We start from the raw sequence: 15,596 nt of genomic DNA on the forward strand, positions 1-15,596 counted from the left end.
CAGCAAGAAGGTTGTGGGTGGAGCAGAGGTCCTCCCTGTGGCCCCCAGCAAGAAGGTTGTGGGTGGAGCAGAGGTCCTCCCTGTGGCCCCCAGCAAGAAGGTTGTGGGTGGAGCCCCGGCTGCAGCACGGGGTCTTTCTGGGTGAGTCTCCATGTTCTCCCTGTTCCTGCTGGGTTCTCTCTGGTACTCCAGCTTCCTCCACAGTCCAAAGACATCAAGAGGGACCAGGTTAATCCAGACTCTAAATTGACCGTAGGCGTGGCTGGGAGAGCCAATGGTTGTCTGTCTCTATGTGTTGGCCCTGCCATGGACTGGTGACCTGTCCAGGGGGAAGGCTGCTGGGATAGGCTCCACCCCCACCACCCTCAACAGGAGAAGAGGGAGAACATGGAGGGAGGGATGATGGAGGGATGGATGATGGAGGGAATTTTGGGCAAATGGTCATTGAAAGCTGTTAAAAATATTTTATCTACTGTGTTTGACAGAATCTTAACATTTTTATATAATTTTAATTTGAATACTTTGTTGGTTTAATGCAAAGAGACATTAGCTGATAATTTGATATATGTTTTATTTTATAAGATACAGGAATGCTCTCCACCTCAAACCCGAACAGTGAGCACTGCTTGTTGTGCACTCAGAAGCCTGCAGTGAGTCTTAGCAGCCACTAGGTGGAGCTGCTTCTCTACTGGTGTTCCTGCACTGGTACTCAGCTCCAGGTGTTTGTCCAAATATGTTCCTGATCATATGACTGGCAATCGAAGACGTGATTATACCAGACCACAACCTGGAGAGTTTGCAAACGGACATTTCTGGGCACTTCAGCTGTTGCTAGACATCGGTGTCCAATAGCTTCCAGCTAAATCTACGTGGCTGGTTCTTTCTGCATCCTGGAGTCACTAAGAAGTGATACAAAATAATTTAAAAGTCAACAGCACAAAATTTAACAAAACTTTTAAAATTCTTGCAACCAGGTTCTAATTCAGTCAGAATGTAACAACTCAAGAAGCCGGGCCCGCCAGTTTATTACTGCACCAACATAAATTACATTTGAAGCCTCTGGAAAATAAATTAAAATGTATCTGATACACTTTTTCACCTTAGAGGCTAAACACTGTGTTTCGAAGTGCTTCCCTCTGCACAAACGGGATACATGGACCCTTCAATGCAATCTGACACGTTGAGTTCAACACAAATCTAAACACAGATCAGTCGGTCAAGAGCAAACGCAGGAAACCAAACCAAACCAAACCAAACCAGACAAATACCAGTCATGGGGGACTGTCGCCACAGGGACGATCTTAACCAACTTAGCTAGTTGCTGGATGGCGATGTAAACATTTTCATTTTTAAAATTCCTTGCAAGAGCAGAGAGAGTGAAAGCTTTTCTCTCTGCGGTCTCAGTGCAGGCTGAAGGAGGGCTCTCGCCCACCATGTTGCCACCAAACCAAGGGTGACTCCTTTAAAACTGTGGCTCAGCTCAGCTGAGGTCACTCAGCATGTTGCTCCTCGGGGGAATGGCTGCCGAATGGTTCGTCTCCCTGAGATGTAAAAGCAACATTTCTCTTCCATCCTTCTTGTTCTAAGTTTTGGGAGGTTTTCCAAGTGCACGTCGCTCACACTCTCCTGTCCTTCTATTCTTGTGAGGGCAAGACTTTGTCCAAAGAGCTCCTGTGAGGTTCCTGTGACAGTTCCATGCCTCCAAATCCTCAGCAGGCCGTGCTCTGCTGCATGAGCTCTCATGAACCAGGGATGAGCTCTGGGGTTTGCTGACCTCCCTTGCTTGAATGTTTGAGATCCCAAACAGTAGCTGGTTCAGTGGCAGGTGGCTAAACGCTTGAGTGGAGTAGATCAAGACTCCATGACCCCAGAACTGGTGTTCATCACATGATCCTGGAGAACCAGTTAGGAGCAGATCAATGTGACTCTCCCAGGTCCAGATTCATCATGTGACTCAAAGCGGGTGATCCCATTGGTTCGCCTCCTTCACGATTAGTGACGTGATGGATTTATCAGTTGCCGTGACGACTCCGGGCACCAACCCTAGACTTTTTCAAGTGAAAAATTTCCACATCATGGCTCCAAGATCTTAACAAAATAAAATCAGCTCTAAAAGGAGCATCGGTCACACCTGTCACCATCCTGTCCCTCTCTTCACCAACGAAGCGCTTCTCATTATCGCTGTCGTAAACTTGGTGTTAAGTCAAAAATGACCGCCCAACAATATTCCCGTTAACCAGAAATGACGTCACATTCCCGATTTTCGGACCAGTTCACGTCCGCCAGCCGTGACGCAGAACTCTCTCCACCAATCACAGCTGCGTATGACTAGCAGCGGAAGTATTGAAAGCGTCTACCTGGCACGTGTTGACCGGACACGGGCTGCCAGCAGGTCCATCGCTGCCTTCAGGAGGAACGAGTCCCGGATGGTCAGTGAAAGGTGCCGTTACGCGGCGGGACGTCCCGGAGGCGTCGGAGCGGAGCGCTGCTTCAGCTCCTGTCGCACCTGGATGGACTCGTCACCGGGCCGCTGCTGGTCAGGCTGCCGGGGTCGCAGGTAATTCTGCTGCTGTGTTGCTTGGGTTCACACGGGGCGGTTCTCGGCCTTGCCAGCTCCCCCAGGAGCTCTTGGGCTCCCAAAGGTGGTTTTCCCTCCTGCATCAGTCTTTGTGACGCCAGACTGCAGGAAGATCCAGCCACGTCGAAAGAAGCACTGCAGGAGGGAATGGACTTGAGCTCAAGACTTACTGAGCCGCTGGAAGACCAAATACACTTTAGGGTGAGGCGTCTGTCAGGAATAGTGGGTGCAGAAATCTGATGATGGAGTTGTAAAAAGAGTCTTCAGAGTCCCAGAGCTGACAGTATCTGGAACAGCTGTCCTGTCCTTGGTAAAAGTAGGAATTGAATTCATTTCCTTTCTTTTTATGGGTCTGCTTTGTCACTCCTGATCTTGGATCAGTTGCCTAGAAAATCCCTTCAAGTGCTTTGGTCTTGCCTTCAACATAAAAGCAGCAATGCATTATGTCATCATTTTTATGATTATGTCAGAGCTGCTCTGTCTTATTCTGAAAAATTCTGACAGGAAGTTGTGTGATTCAGATTTAGTTTGCTGGGAGCAAAGCTAATGTCTGTCCACGGTGGCGTGTGCTCTGCGTTTACACCCCCGTCCTGTGTTTACCACCTTTGTTTCCCTACTCCCCGGGTATCTTTCCTCGCCGTTGCTACTACAACCTGGTTCGGCCCCAATGACCCCTTTAACATCATAATAGGACCCAGATCTCCAATCAGACAAGGATCCACACTAATATGTGGCTGGGCCTGTCCGATTCTTCTACAAAGGGAATGCCACCATTTTTATTCCATTGAGCTCTCAGACTTGTGAGGAATCTTGAACGTGTCCCACTCTGGATGAGCAGCGTCTGATCTGGGTCGTCCTCATGTCAGTTTAGGGGTTTTAAAAAGGTGAGTTCTTCTTAGCTAGTCACCTGTCTTTTATAGTCTCATCTCTCTCAAGGATAGGAGTGTATACACACACACACACACACACACACACACACACACACACTCAAACTAAGCAAACGTTAAGTTCTGCTGTCCTCCGGTAGGAGGCCGTTGTCTCGGAGCGTTGTATCGACAGCCAACGTCAGAGCTGCGCTGTACCTCAACAGTCTGCCATCATAAATCAGCTGGTCTGGAGTCAGGTTTGTTTGCTTTGGGGCTCTGGACAAACAGAACAAACACACACACATTTCATACAATAAATGTCAGCGTTGCGTTTAGAAGAAACGTTTGTGTCTGTTCCCAAGTGATTTGCTCACACAGCTCTATGTCGGACTCTCCGTACCTTGTGTGGTACATCCGTGCGATGTCCCGGTCCACCCAGGAGCAGCCTGCCTGTGACTCGATTAGTCCGTGGACGCTGGCGATGAAAACGGCCCGGGGGCTAACGATGATCTTGAAGTTGCTGTAATGAGTCTCAGGGATGATGGGTTCATGGTGCAGGTGAGCCAGGATGTTCACCCCGGGCACATTCTTCCAGCTGGGGCTGCCGGGGGTCCGGGAGCTGGGAGGGCTCAGCGACACCGTGTTGGGAAACACGTTATTCTCAAACATGTAGCACTTGTCGGCTCCGTATTTCTTCTCCAGCAGTGGCAGCAGCTCCTGCCAGCTGGGAGACAAGATAGATAGATGGACTCCTTGTAGCATCGAGCTGTCGGGCTGCTGTAGAGCAGCGTGCAGCAGCCGTGCTGTTACTAGGCAATGAAGTGACCTTTGCCCTCAAACTTTCTATGAGCTTAGAAGTGGTGATGCCACCTCCCTGCTTGGCCGATCAGAGGAGGCGTATGATCAATACACCGATCTGACTCTCAGCAACAATGACGCACGATAATATCAGCAGATGTCGGCCATTTTTAAAATGTACTGGTATCAATACAGCAGGAAAAAGCATCTCCAGTGGGTTGGTTACCATGGCAACGAGTCTGGCCCATGTGATTGGTTGCTGGAGGTTCAGAGACCCAAGGCCACAGGAGGATGGATTGAAATCATCAGAAGTCTAAATACCAGCACGCGTCTAGAGGCGGGTCACAGTACGATACCGCCACCAAGCTGCGCTCATGAAAACGGTCGACTCTTTGGACACAGACTCTGTAGTACTCAATACTAGATGTGTGACATGCCACTATACTTATGTAATCGAACTCGGAATACTGTTAAAAAAACAAGCCTCAACAACAAAACGAGGAACGATGCAGGAAGGAATGTGGTACCTGTTGACTGACTGAGGCAGTATGAGCTCGTCTATGTCCTGCAGAGCCACGTATCTGGACTGGTACATGTATCTGTAGACGCAGTCGTTGAGAGCGGCGATCTGGCCGAAGTAGTGGAGCTCACCTGGACCGTGTTCAGGCAGCCAGCCTCGAGACACGTTCACGTGTCTGGATATCGTCCAGGGAATCACCTCCACCAAACCTGAAGACGGAGTCAAGTGACTTAGGTGGATGACTTCTGTATCACAGAGGTTGTAGAGCCCGTGTGAATATCTGCTGGTCACCTGCACATCAGGACTCGATTGCAAGTCGCTGATAAAACGATGCTAATAAATGAGAGTTCACTTGCAACTGGATGGGTGAGTGACCCAGTTAGATGGCAGCTTCCATGTTTCACCTGTTCCGGTGTTGGTTGGGATGTTAAAGGGCAGTTGGCAGTTGAGTTTTGTAAATGTGTCTTTGCAGTGCAGATGTCATGTAAGTGGAGTGCTGGCCAGCTACTTGAGGCAACGCTTCTCTATGACACTCGAGGCTCGGTGCCTGCGTGAATGGACGAGCTGCTTGGACTGAGCTGGCGGTCGCGCCGAGCGCAGAAGTGTTAGTTTCTAATCTCCATCATGGCGCTGGACTATAGCAGAGGATCACCTTGAGTGTTGGAAAACGGAGGGTTTCATTGGTACTCGTCAGTCACCCGAAGACAAACGCATTTTTGAGTGAAGTATCACTAACCTGGAAGTAGGATAATCCCAAATGGGAACATTACTCCTTCCAGTGGGAATTTTGCCCTCTCTTTTCTTTTCTGAAAATCATTTGCACCCCGGACAAACATTCCGTCGGAGCTCTGCGTGTCTCCCGGACGTTCTGAGCACCATCTCTGATCCGCTGCTGAGTTCTTCAGGCTTGGACCTTGTCAACTTTTTTAGTAACTGTTGCAGTTTTGAGCGAGGGGACGATATATCGCTGTACTCCACCTGTTTGTGTGTAGTAGTCCAGCAGGCGCTGCGTCTCAGGGTTGCAGCTGGTCTTATAGACGACAACGCGGCTCACCCCCAGGAGCTGAAACATCTCCAGACTCTGGACCAGCTGCAACACAAAGTCTCTGGTTGAAGTTCCTCTGTTATTGAAAGCCATTAACAGAGATTAGATGTACTGAGCAACGCCGAGACGCAGTGTGAGGACACAAGTTGTTTATGGAGATAAAGTGCATGTGCAGCAGTTTGGTATTAAAGTAACTTATCAGTGAATTTATTGCTTTTTTTGAAGCAAGGTCTGATTGGCACACGACAGCGTGATTGTGGATGCTCAGTAGACTCCTGACTGTAGCTCAGTTGTTGGGTTTTTTTCTTCCCAAATTTTGAAATGAAGCAGTTGAGTTCCTCTAAATGTCCTCTGCTGAGGACCAGATTCACTCAGCAGCACGAAATGGCGCCAGCACAGTGGCAATTTCAGCAAGCATGGTGTAAACCCAGGGCACCCCCTTGATAAGGGTTAATGGTGTCACCCAAATGTAACACAAGTTAGGGGGGGGGGGGGCAGAATTGCTTAGCTACTTAGAAGAGCACAGAATTTGTGTCAGTTGAGTATAATTAATTATTAATTCATGACGTTTGTGACCTGTGTTGTAAAGTGGGCGTCCACAGACTTAACCGCCGGTGTTATGTGACTTTACCTGCAGCACGTTGCTGAAGTCAAACATGGTGGAAAGGCAGATGGTGAAGTTGTGGGGAAATGTGTCACTTTTCTCCTCCTGGTTCCTCACTTCTAAAAACATGTCGGGTGGAACCGAGGCGCCTAAGAGAAGAACCGCAGACACCTGATGAGGACGGGACGTCTAATCTCATCAATGGCAGAGGGTCACAAATCGATCACATGACCTCCTTGGGGACGAGAACAATAAACTAGTTCAAGACGTTTTTCGAATTTTCCACTATTAGATGTTTGTCAACCAGACGATGAATCAGTACAAAGAATATGGAAGTCACTCATAGTCCCCTGCAGCTAGCTGACTTATTCAAAGCAGTCACAAGGAGCCGGCAGTAACCCAGAAACTTGATGTTACGGTCATTGCTGGCGGTCGCTGAGGTCACAGCCACATGTGTGGGCGTCTTGCAGCCCGAGGGGAGAGGACACATGATGTCCGACGTCCCGTACACGAAGCCAAAGTGATCGCTGTGCACATGACCGATTCCTTCAGAGATGTGCAGTTGCTCCTGGCAATGGAGGATGCAGCAGTAGGCGACGGGTTCACTCCTCAGCACCACGGCAATCACTCGCACCTAACAGGCGAGACCAGGACATGATGAAGAGAGCTTACCAACGTGAGGAGACAGGAGTGCAGGGCTGGTGTTTGTGGGCATTGAAAGAGTTTTGAAATGCAGTGTGAATGTAGTGATGTTGCTCGTGATGCCAGGTGGTGCCCCACCAGGCTGCAACCCTGGCTTCATGGCAGTAAGAGGTGCCTGTGTGTTTGCACCTTTGCTCAGGCTAACGCTAAGGAAGCCTGGGCTGCGCTTTGAAAGCGCTCATCATACGCTTGCATCTCTGAAGGCCTTTGTTCTCGTCACGTTTCACTATCTCACTGAAGCGCAGCAGTCAGAAGCACTTCCTATTGCTCTGAAACCACAATGCCCTCCTGTCAGAGAGGTTTATGAGCAGCAGGTGTGTTGATTTGCAACTGCAGCAGTGAGCGCTGCCGTCACCCGCTACTCTTCTCACAACTTCCTCAGGGTCAACATGAAAAGGGGTTACTTCCTATTGTCAATTCACTTTTGAGTTTGTAAGTAAGACAGACGAGAAGACGCCTGCAGACACCTGGCGCTGCGAGCGTCGTGCTCTCCCACTGCCCTTCACCCACCTGCCGACCTCCTGCACGTTGCTCCATATAAGCCGACACCAGCAGCGTCTTTGTCCCAGGGACCGCCACAAAGGACAGGTTTGCTCCCTGAGCAACTGCAGGAGAGAGACATGTTAACTTGATCGGCTTCATATCTCTGCGCTCACACTACAGCAACCGCTGAAGGTGTGTTCAGCACGCCCAAACATCTCAGATGACTCTAACTACAACCTGAGTCGGGTTTTCAGCATCGTTCCAGTCTGACGGCGGTAGCTGGACAAAGATTGTCAGTTGCAGCGTAGCTGAAAATATGCATAAAGGAAGTAAACGAGCTGCTGTGACCCTCCAGAAACTAAACTCCTCTTTTGGCTCTGACATTTAAATGAGACCCCCCCCCCAAAAAAAAAACAAAAAAACAAAAAACAAAGTGACACTAACCCATCAGAAATGAGAAGTTGCTAAGCGTGATACTCACAGTGATACTAAGAGACCCTACATCAACCACATCTCCTGTTTCTCCTCCAATTTCTTCACATGTTGTAGAAGGGGAATTTTTTAGCAGAATGTTTAATTCCAGCAAGAACAACTTTAAAACAGGGCTGTTAATGTTGTTTCCTTCTTTAAAAGCACCAGCAACAGAAGCGCTGCTGGGAGCAGAACCCAGATGGACGCCAGCAGTTACAGGAAAGGGAAACAAAATGAAGAACAAATGAGCCAGGGGCCAGGAACAGGAAAGTTTCTTGAGGACGTGGCGCCCCACGGCAGTAACTGTCACTTTACCTGGCTGTTTGGCCCCAAACATTTGTGGTTCTGTGAGTTGCACATGGATCTGAGGCAGCAGGGTTCTGTCGGGCCTGTGTAAGAGGATGTGAGATCATGAAGCCTTTACTTCTGCTGCATTTGTAACCCATGAGTCATTTTTGAGTGGAGTTGTGTTGCTGTGATAGACCCACGAGGGAAGCTCCAGGATGGCTGTCAAACTAGGACCTTATACACTTTATGTACACGGATGTAAAGGTCCTCTGACCAGCTCTGGACCGTAAATGGGCCGAACTATTAAATGGAAGCCTAATGAACGCAAGCGAACGGTATGGGAGATAGGGTTCTGCTGCAGGGCAGAGTAACGACGCAACAGTGACTGACTGGATGATGTGAGTGAGTGATGGTGTCGTCATGACTCTGTGGTCTGATGCTTTATTTTGACTCATGTTCTGCCTTCATTAAAGGTCATATTTCGCAAACATTGAATTACTTTTTCAGCCAGTCTTGATTTTGATTGATTATACAATGAATCCCCAGCACTATGGAAACTGATGTGGCAGAATTTTGAGGTGATTGTACTGACCAGGCACTGGGAGACTGTGCAAACCTAAAAGGTGAGGAAACATTCATACCTTTTAGTTTTGGAGTTGTTTTCTCCCATTGCCTCTTATTTTGAAACATATTTCCTCGTTGTTGTTTTTTTTTTAACTTCCTGTCTGTGTCCTTGTCTGCCCTGTTCCCTTCAGCTTGCTCCCGGCCTTTGTCTTCTCCTTCCTGCGACATTTTGTGTGATTAGTTTAGTTTTATTTCGGGCCGTTTTTGCATGGTTTGTTGTCTGTGGTCTGAAGAAGTTGAATGCTTGAGCTTGTGGATGGTTTCCAGACAGTTCCAGCACCAGAAACTGGGAGACTCCCAGTTGACAGAACTGGCAGAATTTGGGATTTGTACGAACCCGTGACTGCCGTTTTGCTCCTCCCTGCAAGTCATAGGTTCTTCACTATACTTGAAACAGAAACTTGCCGTTTGTAAAAGTTCATTGAAGCTTTTGAAACGATAACCAATGCAAAACAGTGGTTCTGCTGAAACCCTGATGTGATGAACCACAATGCTGTTTCCACAATGGCAAAGTGAAATCTCCTCCAACTGCAAAGTTGCATACATCTCAGTGCTCAATGGATTTACTGCCGTCATTGTGTTCACATGAACGCGCACACACTCACTCACACACACTCACACACACACACACGGTGTTGTTGTCATGTTGCAATGTGTGACCTGCTCTAGAAAATGGTGGCCCAGCAACACCACGAAATGTAACATTTTACAAGTTTTTGCAGGAGTTCTTGTGATAAAAGGAATTCTGAAAACATGCAAGCGTCGCATGTTGGGCAGTGTTTGGTTGATTTTGCATTAATTGGAGCAGGAGCAGAGTCAGGGTTTCCCAGAGAAGCTGGTCCGTCTCTACAAGCGAAGCCTTTCAAAACTCACGAGAGTTAAATCTGGATATTTGATGGTCACGTTGCAGCAGCCAAGCGATTCACTCACCCGAAGATCCAGAGCAGCAGGATGACCGACAGGATGCTGATGACGGGACTCGCGTACATCAACCGTCTGAGCACCTTTAGTTTATGTGGCATCTGGTATTTTTGGACAGACATAATGGCTGGACAGCCTGGCCCCCGCTCACATTTGCTATCGTGGTTCAGGACAGGAAACCTGCACAAGCAAAATCTAGTGTCAGTTTTTCCTTCAAACTTGCAGGCTGGGAGTGGAAGAGTAGAAAGGTCAGGAAGTGGCCTGCTGCATTAAGAGCGTTCATTTGTGTTTCCTCGCTGCCACCAGCGTTAATCAGTGATGAATAACAGGTCAAACAGTGACTACACCGCAAGCCACAGAACGGTGGCTCCCCGGTTTTCACCTCCGCTTTCAACCTTAGTCCACCATGTGTGAAAATCCTAAAACTACTGCCCCTGACGTGGACTTTCCTGCTCTGGATACACAGAGACATCATCTCCTAAACCGGGCTGGGTTTCCTTCCAGTGAATAGCAGTTTTAATACCACGACGAGCTTCCACTCACACTGGGCAAGTCCATAAAGTTCAGTCCACTCTGAGCTATCAAACACAGGCAGCAGTTATGATGGTAACTTCAAAGTTCTTCAGTTGTACTCTGATACTACCTTGATAACTGATGCAGTATTACGCGATATGAATCTGTACTGCAATCTGCCTGTACTGAAGATACACTGAACTGTTCTTAAATCTCTGAAGTTAAAATCAGTATTAATTAAATTAATCAATATTAATGTCTTGGGAAATATAATATCTTGCAAATTGAATAAAACATTTTTGATGCCTCTTGAAGAGCAGCAGCTCATGAACACGAGATGGGGGAGGTCACGTCAGCGAGAGGTTCTAGAAGTTGGCTTCTAGTCATTTTCAGTTGATTGTTGTTTGTTCAGCTGTGTGTGTGTGTGAGTTTGTTGTGTGTGTGGGTGTGTGTGTGTGGGTGTGTGAGTGTGTTGTGTGTGTGGGGGTGTGTGAGTGTGTGTGGGGGTGATTGTGTGGGGGTGTGTGAGTGTGTGTGGGGGTGTGTGAGTGTGTGAGTGTGTGTGGGGGTGATTGTGTGGGTGTGTGAGTGTGGGGTGTGATTGTGTTGAGTGTGAGTGTGTTGTGGGTGTGTGAGTGTGTTGTATGTGTGTGGGGGTGAGTGTGTGTGTGGGGGTGAGTGTGTTGTGGGTGTGTGAGTGTGTTGTGTGTGTGTGGGGGGGGTGTGTGAGTGTGTGGGTGAGATATAGATTACCAGTTGTGAGGGTTTTTGTCAGGGGGTGTTAGAACTGTTGAATTGTACAGAATTTGTTTGTGAATCTTCCTGTGCACATGAGACACGTTTATTTGGGGTTGACCTGGGAGAAAGTGCTGAGTCACAGACAGGTCCTGACAGACAGACAGGTCCCGACACACAGGTACCATCACTGTTCTTTCCCTTGATGAAGTTTCTGAAACACAACATCCCCTCAAGCCAGCAGTTCCCACTCATCCTGCTGGTGTGGGCAGCGACTGGGCAGCAGCAACGCTCGCGTCCTGAACCTGATGAGGGAGACGTGGCGGAGACCGTTCCCTAGCTAGCAAACTGGCTAGCTCACCAGCTCCTAAGGCCTCTCTACTCATGAACGACACTGAACACAACTGTTGAATTTTTGGTTGAGAGTTAACTTACACTCCCACCTACAGACGAGAACGCCACTCCCCCAGCAACCGTCTTTCTCTGGCTCTCCACTGGTGGCCGCGCCCGTACACGCAGTGTTTTGGCTGAAAGCCACTTGTTCACGTTGTGTGAAGCCACATGCAGGGTTGTGTTATCGATGAGTACTGTAATCATTCTAGACGTCAGAGTGGCGCTGACCTTGCTGTGAGTCAGCAGAGGTGACACAACCCTGCAGGTTCCTCTCCCACATCAACGCGGGGACAACCAAGGCGCCGGTGGGGGACTTCTGCAGGCGGGCGCAGTCCCGCCCAACGCCGGTGAACGTGCAGGGAATGGACACTGAGATGGTGACATCTTATTAGTACCTGGGTTTTCACCTGAACAACAAACTGGACTGGTCAGACGACACCAGGACGTCTACAGGAAGTCCACCAGACCCTGGACAATCTTAGTGTGCAACACTTAAAACTGTACTTTGCAAAAGCCAACACTTGTGCTGCTGGTGTTTATTGTAGTTGACTGTGTTTCTTCTAGTGTATTACAGTTTTATTGTTGTTTCTGCTGCTGTAACAGGGACAGTTTCCCCTCCGAGGGACGAATAAAGGTTCCTCTCTCCCATTCTTTGTTCTCTTATCACCAGTTTTCCCAGTGTTGACACTGCTGGTAGTTTAGGGAAGCGTGGCCATTTTTCAAGCGTGACGCAGATTGAACATTACCTAATGTTTGAAAGAAAAGGTGTGACACTTGTTGGCTGTACTCTTATCAAGCTCATGGGGACAAGCCCTCTTGATAGTCGCAGTGTCAGCACGTGTTGCTAAGCTGCTCTCAAGCATATTTGATCTGAACAAAACCAGAGTGCTGAAAAAAAACCAAGCTTCTGCGAAATCACATTACGTTGAAACATACATGAAATCCGCACAACTGCGTCTGTGAGATCAACACTCATCTACCACAGGGAGGATCTTTTATCTTATGGATGTCTGTTCAGTCCAAAATACAATTTTTCATTATAGGACAGAAATTGTGCTGTAACCTTGTGGATTTGCGGGCGTCTGCTCGCCATTTGAGGTGTGTGTTGAAGAATCGTGACGCTTCATCACTGGCCTCAACGTTCTGTTGATGAGGGAACCGACGGTGTCTCTGCGCCAGTGTCCACACACACATACATGTGCCTCTCATATCTTACTCTTCCTTTTTCCTGTTCTACTGTGTGCTACTTATTCTTGTCGCCAGGAGAAACAAAACCCGAACTGAAAGTGAACTTAGCCTGGGAAAAATTCTGCAACATTTGTGCATGAACCAGTTAATCTTTGTCAGCAGAAACACTGAAACCCAACTGATGACAGGTGAACTTGGAAAAGCATCGCTGTAGAAACAACTTACTTCTCTCAGGCAGGTGTGTATGTTGAGTCACTTCAAGGATCAAGTATTTCCTCAAAGTAGAGAAGAGCTGTCTAACCCATCCAGCTGCTTGCTCATCGCCAGGTTGATGTCTGCCTCATGCTGGCACTGATCAGGCTCCTGAGACGCCGTTGGGTTCAGCTGAGCTGCCTGCAGGCTGCAGGAGGAGGAGACAAGGAGTGTCCTCAGCAATGCACTGGGTCGCTGTGCTGAGTGCAAACCTGCTGTCGTAGGGTGTGTGTGTGTGTGTGTGTGTGTGTGTGTGTGTGTGTGTGTTCCATACATACTCTTTACATCAGCATCCTGTGTGTCCGAGGGATGAGGAGGCACGTTGTCTCTATGAGCGACACACGGAAAACCTCAGGGTCACTTGCAGTGTCGCTTTCAAAGAGAAACGGGGTTAGCGATTGCAAAATGACGGCTTGCTCAGCCATCGACCTTCGTCTCAGACAGCTGACTTGTTTGGCCTTCCTAGCAGCGGCCATGAGTCCTTTCTATCTTGTTAAATGATTCCAAATAAAGCTGCAGCGCAGGTCTTGGTGACCTCACGAGGGTTGAAAAGTGACACCCACACACAAGTGTGAGCATTTATTTGGAAGTTCAAGCAAATATCACTCAACTGAAGCATCTCTGAGACGTAGTCTGATGCACAGCCCCGTACTTTCTTATGAAACAATTCTTTAAATTAATCTCCATGGGAATCTCTCGGTCTTCTATGAAAGCATTCAGGCGTTTATTCAGGGCTGACGTCTGTTCATGGGAAGGATGTTGTGCTGATCCTTATAATAAGGCTGTATTGTCCTTGGCTTAGCGCCGCGTTCTCCGGCTACCCTCCCAGCTCATCATGCCCTCTTCCTAAAGTTAAACCCATGGTGTCAACAAGCCGTGCAGCTTCCTCCCGGGTGGTGAAGCCTTCCTGCTGGTCAGCTGGACCCGTGGCCCCTCCGGCGGGGCAGGACTGCAGTGAGCAAACCCTCAGTATCTGCATGATATTCACCACACCTTTTCCACCCAGTCCTCACGTATGTTCCCAGTCACCAGAAGACGTGTACTTGTGGCCCAGATGTTATCAGATGGTTGTTTCGGTGGATGAGTGCAGGACTGTGACCGGGTTCCTCGTGCACTTTACTTTAGCTGAAGAAACATGGAGGGTTCAGGTCCTTCGTACTTCCTGTGAGATCAGGAGCTTTTTCTGATTTTAAGTCGAGAGCTGTGAGTGGGTGAACTCAACCGCTGTGAATCCTGCTTCTGCTGCCAAGAGTGGATGTTCAGACCGAGCGACGCCACCTTCTGGCGCTGCTGTGGCACCGTCGGGTTTGATGTGGAGAGCAGCGTCTGATCTTTCATGTCGGTGGAAGGTCTCAGTCTTCCAGGTTGTGGTGCTCCGTTGTTGCCGCTGGCTTGGTTTGGCATCTGAAAGACATATTTCCTTCATACTTCCTTCATACTACATCAAGAACTCCAGGTGCCCCCCCAGGGGATCGCTCCTGAGAAAGCTTCCTTTTTATTGTCCCCTCCAACAGTTTTTACTGTCCCAGCTCCACATGCCAGCTGGCTGAAGCTCTGAACTTCACATTGTAAAAACCAGCGAAATAAAACAAGGGAATTAAGCAGAAAGATCTTTGACAAACACACCAGGAAATCGGACTGCTGTGTTTTTGTTTTTGCTGGATTATCTACCTCAGGAGGAAGAGGGGCTCCCTCCGTGACGCACACAAAGCAGGCCAAACGCTCCCAACTTCCTCTTGTGCTCAGACGATTCTTCCCAGCTCTGGACGACAGTGAAACCACTGGGGAGTCGGCGGCGGTCATCACTGATGGAGGAAGAGCCACTTGAAGACTCTACGAGACATCATTATCTCACATCTTCATGTTCCCTCCAAAGCAACTGAAAACCAGCTGATCTGAGGGAACGTTGTACTGCTGTTCTTGGAGCCTTAGGAACCTAAAAGTTGGAACAGGCCGTGCAGGATTGTGTCCCTGCTGAAAGGAGGTTTTATCTTTGGAGGATCTTAATCGCGTGCATCCATCTGTGATGCGGTGAATGCGCAGCATCTTTCACAGGAGCTGTGCAGCGAAGTCTGAAGATGAGGCTCGTTTGAAAAAAAAGTCCTCTGAGCGCCGCATCACCGTCTCAGTGTCTCCTCACACACTTCTGTCTTTTCAGCTCTCACACAGAGAAAAGTGACGCGAAGGCCTCATGGTGATGAAATGTTCTGCCTCCACACAGGCGGCAGCTGCGGAGGATCATGTTTTCATCCATGAACACCAGCTCTCTGAAGCGCTTTAGCTCAAACGTCCAGTGAGACTCAGCGTTGTGCTTTTGGTGGGCAAAGGTCATTGTGACAAATCTGTAGTAAAGGCTGGATTGAAAGAAACAAACTGTGTTGTTAGAAACTTTTGAAGTTACCAGTTGTAAAATTTCTGATACCCTTACGTGTAACCACGTTGCTTGACAAGCGTAGATCGTTGGCGTTGGTAAATCATGTACCACGCATCAGTAACAGCTTTTCACTGAAGGAGGGAGCCTCATACGGCTCAGCAATATTGAAGACAGTGACGACTGTCCCACCCTGTGCTCCCAGACTTCCGATATCAACCAAAACGTCTCCTCCTTTGAGGCG

General features: G+C 48.6%; 1 protein-coding gene across 3 annotated transcripts; it reads right to left on the minus strand.

Moving 5' to 3' along the window:
* Positions 1-382: 382 nt before the first annotated feature.
* On the minus strand, positions 383-13,108 carry LOC147255244 (uncharacterized). 3 transcript variants are annotated; one of them, XM_086217015.1, is made up of 10 exons: positions 12,955-13,108; positions 9,910-10,080; positions 8,383-8,456; positions 7,624-7,718; positions 6,829-7,045; positions 6,439-6,560; positions 5,741-5,852; positions 4,770-4,971; positions 3,845-4,168; positions 383-3,720 (listed from the first exon to the last, which is right to left on the minus strand). In XM_086217015.1, the coding sequence occupies exons 2-10, from the start codon at positions 10,020-10,022 to the stop codon at positions 3,582-3,584; spliced, it is 1,398 nt and encodes a 465-aa protein (XP_086073141.1). In that variant the 5' UTR covers positions 10,023-10,080; positions 12,955-13,108; the 3' UTR covers positions 383-3,581. The 3 variants fall into 3 exon arrangements, with proteins under 3 accessions (XP_086073141.1, XP_086073140.1, XP_086073142.1); XM_086217014.1 differs by having other exon boundaries at positions 6,811-7,045; XM_086217016.1 differs by lacking the exons at positions 8,383-8,456; positions 12,955-13,108 and having other exon boundaries at positions 6,811-7,045; positions 9,910-10,036.
* Between the last annotated feature and the right edge of the window lie 2,488 nt (positions 13,109-15,596).

This window comes from Aulostomus chinensis, chromosome 10 (assembly GCF_037954235.1).
Source record: "Aulostomus chinensis isolate RoL2024-O1b breed Wild chromosome 10, RoL_Achi_v1.0, whole genome shotgun sequence".
Classification (NCBI taxonomy): domain Eukaryota; kingdom Metazoa; phylum Chordata; class Actinopteri; order Syngnathiformes; family Aulostomidae; genus Aulostomus; species Aulostomus chinensis.